The sequence below is a fragment of the Lycorma delicatula genome, chromosome 1, assembly GCF_047948215.1.
Source record: "Lycorma delicatula isolate Av1 chromosome 1, ASM4794821v1, whole genome shotgun sequence".
Lineage (NCBI taxonomy): Eukaryota > Metazoa > Arthropoda > Insecta > Hemiptera > Fulgoridae > Lycorma > Lycorma delicatula.
Window position 1 is genome coordinate 29,882,924 of NC_134455.1, and position 15,436 is coordinate 29,898,359.

The following is a 15,436-nucleotide window of genomic DNA, read 5'->3' on the forward strand; positions in this document are numbered from 1 at the left end:
TATGAGCTGTGTGATATAGTTTTTAAGGTCATCAAGTCGAACTAAAGTAATGTCGACTTCCTTATTGTTTACCGCTTGTTTAGCAGGTCTATCAGCTACTTCATCCCAGGAATACCGGCGTGGCCAAGTGTTCATATTACGATGCATTGATTCCCGTTGCCTTCGAGATTCTTAATTCCTGTTAAGAAATCTTTAAAAAGGCATCATGCGTGAACCCTATTCTTAATGCAGTGATTACCACTTAAGAAATCATAGCAGAGAAGCACTCTGTCCTCGATGTAGTGTAAAACAAAGCAATGAGCTAGCTGAACTGTATGCAACATATGGATGTAATTTTTATATTCGGATATCAGTTGTCAAAAAGCGTTTTGAATATAAATGTCGGGGAATCCTAGTTCTATCTTCTTTTTCAATTCGATGCGACCTTTTACCGTTGACATTAACCACTGTGGAGCCTCTCTTTTGAAACCGGCAGAAATTCTGGTAAATCAATACCATAGTTGCCACAGATCTCCAATCTTCTTATTCCAGTAGTTCTGAAAAAGCTAGTTCCTTCCCGATACTCTTCAGCCAAACCATGTTTATAGAAGGAAACGAAGTTTATATGTCTTGGGAAAGCTAAGACATGAGCTGCATATCTTAGTAAGTATCCCTCCTGTAATTCTGTGGCATAACTCCGGCTTCTGAAAAAATACTGTCAATTGGGCTTGTGCGGAAGACTCTTGTAGCAAGCCTGATTCCTGTATTATGGATCACGTAGAGTTTCTTTAGATGAGACTTTTTGGCAAAGCCATAGGCTATTGATCTATAATTTATTATAGATTGGATTATGCTTTGTAAAGTTTTAATAATATTTCTTTATAGGAGCCCCAATTCAAGTTTGGTAGACACTAGATAACATTTAGGACTTTTCTGACACTTCGTTACTAGTTCCGTTTTGTGCACCCTCCATAAAGGGCATCTGTTCAAAGTAAGGTCTAAGAAAAAACTGTTTCTTTATACTCAATAATACTGTTATCCATTGTCAAAAGAGGGCTTCTCAAGCCGATTTTTTTGCGGTGAAGTGCACACAACAAGTCTTCTCAGATGAGAACCGGAATCAATTCATGTTTGCTACTTCGATGAACTTATTAATAACCGGTTGTCGCTTGTATTTCACCATTGCAGTTTGACTGCTGGTATAGAAAATCGCAAAGTCATCCACATAAAAACTTCATCCAATGTTAGATGGTATAAAAATCTATCTTAAACTTGTTTGCTGCAATTGTGAACAAGGTTCCGCCTTGTGAACAAGGCGGAAAAACACCAATCCTTGAGGTTCACCGTTTTCTAAATTCCTGAGTGAAAAATATTCCTAATTCTGAAGAAAAGTGTCTTTTGTTTAAATAACTTTTAATGATAATTAGAAGTCTTCCTCTTAAGTCATATTAAAAGCTTATTATAAATCTTATTATAAAAGCTAAATCTGGCCATGTTGATAATATTGTCTCTAAGACCAGAAGAAATTTAGGACTGCTTCTTTGAATGGCAAGATGATTTCACACGGCAAATACTCTATTGAGATTATACAAAACCATTGTCAGACCTGTGCTGGAGTATTGTTTAACAGAGTGGAATTAATCATGACTGCAATACAAATAAGATAGAAGCAGTCCAGACAACTGCTATCGGCACTGCACTATCAAGGTTTGTGTGAAAGGAGTCCATCATATGAAGAAGATTGTCAAACGTTGGACATCTTCACTTTACAAAAGTGAAGGGTTGCACATAACATAATGTTTATATATAAAATGTTTAACAATTATGCTGATTTGATATTTCAAAGATTGGAATTAGAATCCCAAACATAAATGTGTGAAGAAGGAACTTCTTCATCTATGAAAATACTGGATGGCTGAGTCCAAAAATATGTCCAAGATTTTAATAACATATGTAGATAGAGTGACATCGATATATTTAATTGAAGAATCAATGAGTTCAAGAGGAGGCTGCTTGACGAAATCTTATAAAGAAATTGAATAAAAATTGCACGGAATAAATGAAATTATCTTTCCTGATTTTTACATAGTTAAGGTTAGTAATTTTTTTTGAGAATAATTTTCCTTTTTCTAGAATAGTTTTGTTGCAAATGTCCATTTTCCGAGAGATCAAGTGCAATACTTAAGGTTTTCCAATGTCCTACTGCACTGCTTCTACACGGGTTAGGTCACTCCGCTTCCCTGTTTGGAGTAGGTACTCTTTCGTGGAGGTCGGGATGGCTAAATAGTGATGTGGAGGCCATCCAAAAAAAATAAATTACACTGATAGAAAAAAAAAGTTTTTAATGTTTCTCTAAATGTGATACCATTTCTTGAATTGTTTTTTTGCGTACATTACAGATCTGTAAATACAATTTTTCTATCACCTTTATAGTTTTAAATAAATTACACTTTAAGAAAATTAAGGAAAATAAAGTTAAAATCTGTCAAATTTACAATTTTGCATGGCCATACCTGTGTTAGAATGATTTTGCTGATGCTTTTCTTTTATAAATAGCCACAGGCACATCCTGAATTAATATTCAACAGTAATCGGCTAGCATATTAGTATTCCATTTCTCTTTTTAGCGGCTTTCCATCATCGAAATGCCTTGGTGGAAACATTCACAGTGTTCGTCACTTTCGTCTTCGAGATTTTCCAGGAAAAACTTCAGATGTGAGTGGAGGAAATATATTTTCAAAGACATATTACATCCCATATCTCTGTATGAAGTAAGAAGTTGATTAACAATAATGTGGTAATTGTCGGATTTTTGTTTGCCGAGAAAACTTTTGCAAACATCTTTAAATGAAGCCCAAGCTGCACTTTATACATTATTTAACATCGAGTTAAATACATCATCTTTGACCAACTCTCTTATTTGAGGACTAACAAATATTCCTTCTTTAATTTTTTATTTACTTACATTCGGAAATTTCTGCCTGATGTACAAAAATCCGAGACTATCCTTCTTCATTGCTTTTACAAAATTTTTCATTAGTCCTAGCATGATATGGAGAGAGTAAAAATTTTTTTTGGTTTCAACTAAGGACTCATGAATAATATTTTCTCCATTTAGAGTTAAATTGTCTCGTTTCTTCCACTCTTTGGTAAAATAATGTTTATTCCTAGCTCGGATGTCCCATTTGCAAAGAAACACATATACTTAGTATAGCTTAACTGCATGTCTAACAAAACTGCTATAACTTTTAAATCACCACATATGTTCCAGCTATGTTTTTATTATTTATTTATTCAAGAACGTCTTTCATCACATTGTATGTCTCCTTCAAATTAATACCATAAGCGATTGGTATCGAAGGATATTTGCTACCGTTGTGTAGTAGAACCACTTTTAAACTACACTTGGACAAATCTATGAAAAGGCGCCAGTCCTCAGGTTTACATACTTGTACTAAGTGCAACATAAGCTCATCAATATTTGTGCAAAAACCAATTTATTTTCATCAATAAATTACTGAGAAAGTTCTTTTTGTCGGCTTTGAAAGCCTGAAATGTTTGTATTTTTTTGAAGTAAATTCCAACCTTGCCGTCTTGATGCTAACAATTTAGCTTGATTTTTTGATAAATATAAATCCCTAACCAAGTCATTTAATTCACCTTGCAATATAAGTTGTGGGAAGATAATTCAAAATCAAAATAATTGTTGTCTTCTTCAGTTCTGCCTGATTCTTCAGCGCTGCTTTCGAAACATACACTCACAGGTGGTTCAGGAACTTGAATAATTTCACTGTGAGGTACAGACCTGATTGCAGATTGCAATGAAGGATATTTTACAGTATGTTTAGATTTTTTTTAGAAATTCCAGACACACTTGTTAAACAAAAGTAACAATCGGTAACACGATCCTTTGGTTCCCTTTAAACTATATGTACACCAAATGGCAAAGCCTTCTGTGTACCTTTCAGCCATCCTCTTAAATATATAGAACAATTACTATGTAAGGAGCCTCCACATCTTATCCTGATCACCAATTTTATACTGAAAGTACAAATGATATGCTTTAATTAAAGGTGTAATGATTTTTCTATTTGATTTTACAATAAACTCACCTTACACATAAGAAAAGGCAACCACATAATTTACACAATTTTGAGGCATTATGACACATGACATTATGTTAACAAACTTAAGACAGCAATAAGACTGAACAAAATTAATTCATTCCTAAATCCAGTGCTTAATACAAACAACACAGTTGCGTTTTCAGCTACATGTTTTGACCTGCACAGACATGATTAATCTTGTCCATGAAGGCTCACCTTCATTATTTGATATGATGTCATAATATGTGACTACGATATGATTTAATTCTTTGTTTAGTATTGTTTTTTTATAGCTTAAAAATTATGTTAACAAAGTTAAACAATAAAAAATGAGCTAACAAAATGCAATGTAGCAGGTTAAAATGCTAACTATACATTGAAAAATGAAAAAATCCTTTAATTAAAATTTAAACATTTTTCAAAAATGGTGGGTGATAGAAAGATTCTAAGTTCATATACATCTTTTTGCATCAAAAAACAGAATAAAACCATGGATCACATTTTAGGAAAAAAAAATTATGTTTATCAGTGTTATTATTTTATTATTATTATAAAAGCGGTAATATCTTTCTTCTTTTCAGCCAGAAATTCTGTGTTTGAGTTCTGGTCAGACATGAAATTTTTCACATGCTTTAAAAATTCATATCAACCTTAAGTAACTGAGCATAAGCTAATACAAATAATTAAATATTATGGTATTACAGATATATATTATGATTCTATTATGTTATAATACGATAAAATATTAAAAAACTAGAAAAAGAGGTAAATAAAAAAAAAGTAAATTTATTAAGGAATTACTGAAAAAAAAGATAATATAGAAAAATAATGGATTAATAAACAGAAAAATTTTTGACAGAAATAAAGTGCATAGGCTATTCAAAAAGAATTTGACCCTATTTTTTTTCTTGAAAAGCAGTAAGAGTCAGAGGCAAAGCTTAATGAATTTAGTTGATACTTGCGCTCCATCTGCATGATTTTTTACAAGCTTTATCACTGCCCTGCAGCCTTTGGATACATTTGTATTAAAAACACATTTTCATACTATAATTTTGTACTTAAGACAGAACATTTAAGTAATTCAATAACATCAAGTTTTACCAAAACCTTAGCGATATCAAAGCTGAAAATATGTTAGTTTCAGTTAGCATTATAGGAGTTATACAAATTTTGTGAAATTTTTATAACTACTTCAAAAACTCCTAAACTTCAGTGAAAAGTGATCAACATTGTAATAGTAGACTAGTAACAATTTAAATATTAATATCACTGAAAGAGTTTAGAATTTAATCATAACACCATCATTAACAATAGCAAGAAAAGTTCATCATTTTTTTGTTATGTTGATTGCCACAAAAGGCCAAACCTGTGGAATCAATTTCTGGCCCTTCATATTATTAATTTCCTTAACCACAATCTACAGTGTAAAAGAACAGTATATTTAAAAGTTAGAAGAAATTTTACATATGTACATTTGTGATAACTGTATAATAAAATCATAATATATAATTCTTATTTCATAACTTTTATAAATTACTATTTCATGTTATTGTATAAATTATTTATTTGTCACAGTCCTATTCTGTAAAAATTTCTGCCTTCAGCCAGCAGATTACTAGTAATTTTATATTCTTGAAATGTATATGTGGTCTTATTTAAAATAATACCCACTTACCTTAGGTTCAGCAAATACATAACTTGAGAACTTTTGACTTCTATCTTGCATACTAAAAACACGACAATTTTGTATTTTTGATGGATTAATAGCTGTGCAAGGTGATTTTTGTTCCAATTTTTGGACTTCTTCTGCAGCCTTTGCATCTCTTTTAATTTTATCATCAAGTAATGACTCTAGAAGGTGTGTTCTTTGATTAAATGCCTGATTAACAATGCATTAATATAAATTAAATACATAAATCAAAGATGTATGATATTTACAGAAATAAATAATAAATAGTATTTTTTATGCTTACCGTGGTAATTTTTTTTATTTTAATTTTAAATGCACATGGATGAATAAACTGTGAATATATTCTTGCTATAGAGATAGAAGTGTTAAAAATATTATAAGAAAGGAATAATAACTGGTTTTTTAAGTCCAAGTAAACACTTTTGAAGTAGAACACATCTGATCAATTTAAAATTGATATGAAATAACTTAAAATAAGGTTAAGATAGATTGTCTTAATAAAATGTACAACTCTCTAATGGACTTTATTACTGTAAAAACTTAGCAAAAGTTTATACAATTGGTTCTTGAGTAATAGGTGAGAATACAAAAGAGTATATTAAAGGATAATTAGACAATTCAGTGGCAGTAGCTTTTATAACCTGTAATGAACTCCAAATCCTCTTCACCTTGTGTAAAATAGTTACATGAAAGAATTTCTGATACTGGATGAAAGTTTGGATTCTAAAATGTAAATACATAAAAAGTACTAAAGAAAGTTCCGCTGGCAAGAACCAAAAGTTGATAATACAATGAATTTGGTTACAACTGTTTCAAATGAAACCGACAGAGAGGAAAATGAAGTGTTTTACTCAGTAAAATACATACTAAGACAAACAGATAGTTAAACTTTAATTTTTTTGTTATAGAAATGTAAAGAAATAAGGTTAGTAACAAAATTATTTTATGTAAATAGTTTATATTATCAAAAGTAGGCCCAGTATTACTAATATAACATCTGAAATAAAATATTAATAAACCTGCATTTATAAGTCTGTTTAACAATAAAAAACAGACTTTCTCCATAATTAAAAAAACAATGAAAAAATGACAATAAATAATAAATATAAATCCTCTATAAAAATTAGACAGTTGAAAATGACTAATTAAATGATGAAATTAATGAAATTTAAATAAATAAATTAAAGAAATTTAATGATTTAAATAATAAAATGACAAGAAATACCAAGAACACAAAAAATAAAATCAGGATTTTAATGTTTTATGTCTATTGGATAAGTTTACACATCAAGTAGTCTTTCCTGAATAGTGGTAGGAAGGCTAACCGCAATCTAGCAATGCCAGTTATGATGGCATAACTAGCAATGCCCGTTTTGATGGTGTAGAATGCTTTAAGAAAAGGCTTACATTTGTTTTTATGCCATTTATAGTTGTTACAAAATTTGATGCCTTATAAACTATGCTGTGCATGCCAATCAAAATGTTGCAACATGTAAATGACGTCTTTCATGATCAAATTGTGTTTAACAATGAATCAACATTTCATCTTATTGGAAAAGTTAACTCACATAATGTCCATATCTGGAGATCAGAAAATCCCCTTGAAGTCTTACAATACAAAAGGGACTCCCCAAAATTAAAAGTTCTCTGTGTAATATCAACGGCTTTATAAAGGATCTTGTTTATGTGCTTCTACTACCTACTGATCTACATGATTTGAGGTGCAAGAATGAAACAGCTGTTGCTTCTACTACTCCAGACATGCTGTTTAAAGTACAAGATGAACTCTTCTATCAGTTTGATGTGTGCGACAAAACAAAAATCAAGATGCTCACATTGAAAATATGTAGGGAAAAATTGTAAGAGCTACTTTCATTTTATTTGCAATTCATTACTATAAGAGTTAAGAAATAATAGCTTTAAAACCTTCGTTCTTTTTTGTGCACTTGTATTATTTTTTCAGCTAGTATAGTTCATGCATAGTTAAACAAATTCTAACTGTCATCCAGTCTATACAAATCAACAAATCTGTCACTGATAACCCACAATCCAAAAATATACAAATTAAAACTTCCTTGTGCAGACTGAACAATCATTACACACACACACACACACACACACACACACACACACACACACACACACACACACACACACACACACACACACACACACACACACACACACACACACACACACACACACACACACACACACACACACACACACACACACACACACACACACACACACACACACACACACACACACACACACACACACACACACACACACACACACACACACACACACACACACACACACGAAGATGAATTTCATATTATTTTACCTTGCTTACTGAAAAAATTTCACATGAAAACAACCACCTTTACTAATTATCTCACAGAAGTTGAACAAATATGGAAAGATATTATCCCAATATGCAAATTTACACATTAAATTGTAATGTGTGGTCTCAACATTCTTTGAACAACACAAATTTTTCAAGCACATCTAATTTGATAAAACTACTTCATAAATGAACAAGTAGCAAAAAGGTGCAATTAGAATGTTTTCAAATAAATATAGATGCAGCGAATCTTTTCCACTTTTTAAAAAACCCTTAAGATATTTGTATGTTTTTAGAGTTCTAACAATTTTTATAATAGGTGTAATATAGTAATGTATATAGTATGCATACTATACATACATTAATGCCAAGAATAATTTAAGTAGGAATGATAAATTCGTGTTACCTTAGCTGAAATTGGAACTGTGTAGACATTTTTATTCTTTTGTGTCTCCAAAGGTGTACAATTTGTTACTAATAATATAAAGAAATCAAGAAACTTTAGAGAATACAATACTATGTTATTTATGATTACTAGAAATCGATGAAATTGAAAAGTTATTCTAATCTATTTACTGAAGAAATTGTTAAAAGAAATTACTATTTTAGGATTACAATATTTATAGATTGTTATTGTTATTTTAAATTGCTGGCAGTGTATCTCAGAATTCCTGTTTCACTTTATAAAATGTTATTGTGATGGTTACACTCAACATGAAATTGTCTATAGAGGATACCTAAATTTTCATACAAGTTACACATCTTATGTTATATTGCAAAAATCGTTTTATTGGATTTTCTTTTCATTATTATTACAAATAAAATATGTAATTGTGTGAGAAAATAATAACTAAATAAAAAGTTGTTAAAGGGGTTTTCCTAACCTATTCAAGGTAGTTCAAGGTAGGTGACACTAACAACAGCACCACCAATAAGTCCACTGTTGAAAAGACACATAAACAATTATGACGAAACACAGGTTAATATATTCATGCATCTACAAGTTATTAACTTGTGTTGTTACAGCTCATTTTTACAAAAATACATTTGTATTCTTGTAGGATTCTTAAGCTGTTTGAAACTTGATCATAAGCTACAATAAAAGTTTCAATTAAATTTTGTAAAGAGAAATTTAATCATCTGTGTTCTTTAATTAAAATAAATCACAATTCAGTACGCATTAATGAAAATTATTTGAGCAGACATTTGTATAAACACTAAATAGAGACAATAAAAACAATAAAAAACATGACTGCCAAAAAAAAAAAATATAAATAAATCGAACAAAAAAAGAATGTTTGACTGTGTTTAAAAATTTTTGTTGAAGGACAAAAGTGAGATCTAGTGAAAACTTAATCATTATACAACCTTAAATGCCTGTTATTTCTACAACGTGAAAAATACGGGGGGGGGGGGGGGCAAAAGTAGGTATACAGTTATAATAAGTATTACTTGATTTATTATTTCTTATTTAATTATTACTTAATAAGGTATTTAATTAAGTTACTTAATTACTTACATATTAGTATTTTTCAGCTAATCATGGCTGATAATTTAACCATCAACCAATGGAAGTGGATAGTCAAACAATACTAGAAGACTGAGAACACTGAAATGGTTCGATGAAAATGGGCTATAGAATTTGATACACCTCCAAGTACACTTAACAATTTACAAATTATAAAATAAATTTAATGCAATTAGCTCCATCTAGAAATTAATAATGACAAAAATGTCTGTGTAAAAGTGTGCTGACTGTAGAAACTAGACTGCAGTAATGTGTATATGCTGAAGGCAGCAATTTGAACACCTCACAGATTGTACTTAATTATAATTGTAATTCTAATAATGTCCTCCTAAAGGTACTGGTTTGTTTCATAATAAATAATGCATTATGTATAAAATATTACAGCTACTAACAAAGAGAAATCTAGAACTCTACAACTGTATACCTACTTTTACACCCCCTGGTATATTTAAACAGATTAAAACTCTGAAAGTTGATTGGTCACTCATTATTTTGTTTAATTAAATGCTGCTTAACAATGTTTAGTCCTTTATTCCCCTACCTTGTTTTCTTTTTTTTAGTTCGATTTATTTATTTATTTTTTTGGCTGTCATGTTTTTTAATTTTTCTAATTGTTTCTATTATTTAAAACTTTTTAGTGATCATCGAGCAAAATTCACAATTTGAAAACTTTAGGATAAAAAGCATTTAATATCACCAATTGGTTAAATGCTTCTTGTTCTGAGTCTTCAATGAATGCTAAGTTGTTTGTATTAATAATACCAGTATTATTAAAATTTAAAAAAAATCAAAGAAAGATTAGGTTCAGTCTTTTTAATTATATTAATAGAAACTAAATTTTACCTTAAATTATATTTAGAATATAAAAAAGATAAGACTGTAAATAGGAGAGAGATTAATTTGTTGAGAGTGATTTGGCTGAAATGCTTGGGTTAGGCTTAAAAATTCCACTTTTCTAATTAAAAAATTAACTTCAAAAGGGGTTGCATGTAGTCAGGTCTGTTACAGTTTAAGAGCAGAAGATGAAGGAGCTGACTTTTCTGTCCGGCTAATCTGTTGTTCAATATTCTTATGTATATTTGGCCAACAAACAGACATGGAGTAATCTGTCACAATAATAAATACATATCAACGTATATATTTTTTCTATTGGATTATACATTTTATTTTCATGCACTCCTGAAATCCATTTGCAAGAATAACCAGTATACCACGCCAGGGTTGTAGGAAAAGTGAGAAATCAAGTAGTTTCCTTCTTTACTGAGCCAATATACTGTTACACATCAGCATCCCAAGCCTGTCAAAGTGTAAGTGATATTCTGTTCACTAAAGATAGTCTGAATACTCCCAAAGAGCAATTCTGGGTGGAACAGTAAGTGCAAAGGCAACCAACTGATGTGATCCTTTCTGTAGCAAGCATTAGTAAACGGAGATTAAAATAAAAAAATTCAAAATGCTAGGTAATATTTGTATCAAAAATGTATGTTTCTAATACAGAATATAAAACAAGTCATCACACATAATATAAAGTTACCATACAAATACTATGCCTCAGAAATAAATAAACTGAATCTCCATCTATTCCAGTTAATTGTAAGACAGCAACAGATTAACAATAACTAAATTAGATTAAGTGAATTTCCAGATGTCTAGAGCAATTTTCCTGATTTGTGACCCATGGGCAGCTGTATCTTTCTTTCATATAGAAACTACACTTGTTATCCACACTTCTGAAATCCCAGACCACGTTGTGCTAATTAGAACCCAAAAACAAAATGGTAGCTAATAGACAATGTCAAGGAGCTATTTAAGTTAAAATATTACTGGTCCAGTTGGAAGGGACCCTTTGAACTCCCAATCTGCCACATCAGAAGTCAAGCACTAACCCTCTGCAACACTCCAACATGACAGTGAAAGAATAACATATGGAGCATTGAACAAGAAATAACACATAAAATCAAAAAACAACATAGAGCAAACATTTGCAAACTATTTTATAAAAACATCACAAGTAGACCAGCATTAATAACAAACCTAAATACACTGTATCGACTGTAGATGAAATATAAAAACCATAAAATATACTAAATAAATATAGATGAAATCAAATCTTACATACTTTTCAACCACAACCAACCTTTGTGTTTTATTAACTCCACAAAACAATCAGCACTATCATTAGCCTAAATTATGATGTTAAACAACAGGGCTAGTGTCATTGAAGAAGGTAACTCAACCATTGTAAGGTGTCATTGAAGAAGGTAACTCAACCATTAACTGCAACCAGTGTAAGGTAAATTTAAGAAAGATTTTTAAAAAATTAAAATCATTCAGTTTAAAAAAAAATAGTAATCATTTTGTTTAACTATTTGCTAATATTACTTTGTGTAAAAACTAAAATGTAATTTATTCGATACAAATATTCATACACTTACATGAATGAACTCTTTTAAAGTCTGTAAAATTTTATTGTAGGCACTTAAAAGAATTACTTGATCTTGAAGACAACACCAAATAGCAGAAACGTGCATAAATATAGGCTGGAATAAAAACAAAAAAATTATTTATAGTGTTCACATTATTAAAGCAATACTTCATCATTGTGACTTAAAACTAATGAAGAAACAGGTAAAATATTTTAGTATAAAAAACTTTATAAAGATCTCATGTCACCTTTACAAATCACATTTACCTCAAAGTAATACTATTTTACTTTTTTACATATTACATTTTATGATTTCCACCTAAACCTATGAATTCCTAACAGTACCATTTCCTTTTATCTTGTATACAACCTTTACTCCTTTCTGGCCATTTCTCTTTGCACCTTCTTTTGATCCCTCTAGTATTTTTTTTATCAATTCTTTATAGTCTTCTTCATGAGCACATTTTAAACACCACTAACATTTCACTTTCTTTTTCTGGTCTCATGGTTTCACATTTATGCAAAGTGCTCTCCAAGCATAAAGTTTTACAAGATGCTTCTTCAAATGTAGTTCCATTGTAATATATGGTAACAGTTTTTCTCATTCCTCCATTAAAAAAATTCTTCCTTAACTTTTGTTTTTCATTTATTTATATTATTTTCACTTTTCAATCTTCTATTAACATGGTCACTAAGACCTGTACTGTTTTACAAATTTGTTTTTTCATTTAATTTATGCTTGTTTGCGTAATTCTTCTCCTGTTCATTCACTGGCTTATTTTCTCCTGCACTCAATACTTTTTTTTTAACATTCACTTTTTACCATATTCTATCATAATGTTTTCTAATTTTAAAATCTTTAACTGAATATCAGAATATTCATTCACATATTCTCAAGATATTCATTCAAGACATCCTTTTCCGTTTAGAAATGTTTCATCTGAGAATTATCATTTGAGTATTGTTTCAACCAAGTCAAGTAAAGTTTTTGAAGTATTTTTTCCCATTTTGTTAAAAAATGGATCAGTTTTTACTGAACAGCAATAAATATTGCGAGAGTTAAAATGAAGAGAGCACACTATCAATCAGTGGTAAGAGTAATGAAGAGTAAAAATCAAAAGTATGATGACAACTAATTATTATTATTTAGTCTTTGGTTTTATGTTGAGAGACGTCAATGGTGAAGAGTGGCTACAATGTGTTCTTTGTGTAAAAGTTTTGGCATTAGAATGCATGTAAATTAGGAACCCTTCATTCCAGTGTAGTTAATAAATTTTGTTTATTAAGAAGATAAAAGAGTTAAATCTGCAAAACAGGAGTTTTTATAAGCAGGCATCAATGTAAAACAATGCTTTACTAGAATCTTACAAGGTAGCACGCATAATTTCAAAATGAGAGCAGCCCCATTCAATAACAGAAGAACCTATTATACCAGCAGCTGTAGATGTGGTAAACATTATGATTGGTGATGTTGCTGGGAAGCTGCTCTCCAAAGTGCCTTTGTCCAATAACACTACTAATTGCAGAATACAGCTTATAGCAGAGGATCTCAATGATCAATTAACTGAAAAATTAAAAGGGATGGAATTTGGCTTGCAGTTGGATGAGGTCATAGATAATAATGATGATCTCTTGACTTGCTAAGTATGGTTAATAGATGGCAATAACATTGTAGAAGATCTTCTCCTTTGTAAAAGTATCACTCCAAATGCAAAGGCTCAAAACTTGTTGAAGATCCTTAGAATTTTTATAATACTAAGGAAAACAGTGTTGCAGTGGACTAAATGCATTGATGTCTGTATTTTTGGTGCTCTTCTATGTGTGGTTGATTGCAAGCTTTTATTCAAAGTAAAATTCCTGAAGTACTGTAGACACATGTGTTATTCACAGGGAATCTCTTCAAAATATCTGAGCACTACAATGAACCAGATCTTCGTATATATAATGAATGAAGTAAACTGTAAAAAAAATTCAGTCACTGAAAACAAAATTTTACAAAAAAACTATGTGAAAATAAAGGCTCTCTACAACTATTTTTGTTGTACCAGACTTTGTAATAACTTTCATTGTAATATATTGTCTCCTACTTTTGAACTGCAACAAGAAATTTTGTATTTTTCTTAAACAGGAGGAACCAAATATACAAAATATTTTGTGAATGAAGTGTTTTTGGTAAAACCAGCACATTTATATGACATTTTTATAAACATAAACACTCTGAATCTCAACAGAAAAACAACATGCATCTTTTGATGTCAATTGTGATAATGTTTTTCCTTTATTTTTCCTGTTTAGCCTCCAGTAATTACTGTTCAGGTAATACTTCAGAGGATTAATGAGGATGATATATATGAGTGTAAATGAAGTGTAGTCTTGTACAGTCTCAGTTTGACCATTCCTGAGATGTGTGGTTAATTGAAACCCAACCAGCAAAGAACAACGGTATCAACGATCTAGTATTCAAATCCGTGTAAAAGTAACTAACTTTACTAGGACTTGAATGCTGGAACTCTTGACTTCCAAATCAGCTGATTTGGGAAGACACTAGACCAACCTGGTAGGTTGATCCCATATCCCTAAATTTATCAATTATCACAATAACACTATAGATTAGTAATTGGTGTATATGGAGATCTAATGGGAAACCTATCTTCCACTGTCTGTATGTACTCATTATGCTCACAGAGATCAGATTCAAAGAGAAATGTTGGCTGTTTTAAAATTAACACCATTCTGAGCGCAAACGGAAAGACATGGTCTCAGAAGTTCGAAAGGGGCGATCAAACAGTGAATATAAAAAAACCAGACAATTTTCTTTTTTCAAGGTCACCTACCTAACTGGCTCGAGAAAGCAAACAGTACATAACACAGGATTACCAACCTTTGGAGAAAACATTACTCACAGAGCACAGAATACAATCCCTCAACATATTACACTGTATATATAGGTATGTAAGTTGTTATTTTCCCAATGCTCTCTCTCTCTCTCTCTCTCTCTCTCTATAGATATATATACACTCTCGTATATTGCCAGGGTTCGCTTCATTCAGCTTCCATCCCAGTGTGTTCATTATCATCATGCTTGTGAGAATAATAGTGACAAATAACAACTGTTCAGTTTACAGAAAAAACTACCAGTCTGTAATTTCAAAGAGCAACAGTTTGGTCAGCCCAGGACTTGAAACTGAGTGATCTGAAAGTATGCAGGAGTCAAAATAATCATCCCCAACTCAAAAATTGCAGTTATCTGTTCTTTATATGGGTAAAAAATATTTTGCACAGTTCCTAGCATTACCCGACAACACCACGAGAAGATGACTGTACATCATTTCTCTTTTTTATTTTTTGTTTTCTTTAT

The 15,436-nt window shown here is 30.7% G+C and overlaps 1 protein-coding gene across 1 annotated transcript in view; it reads right to left on the reverse strand.

Moving 5' to 3' along the window:
• Positions 1–15,436, reverse strand: part of LOC142317459 (cilia- and flagella-associated protein 206) — a 102,973-nt gene that overhangs the window by 33,634 nt on the left and 53,903 nt on the right. Inside the window, exons 6-7 of the mRNA XM_075354026.1 lie at positions 12,089–12,193; positions 5,761–5,964 (exon numbers count right to left, since the gene is read on the reverse strand). Coding sequence (XP_075210141.1) covers positions 5,761–5,964; positions 12,089–12,193 — 309 coding nt within the window. The remainder of the gene's footprint in view (positions 1–5,760; positions 5,965–12,088; positions 12,194–15,436) is intronic.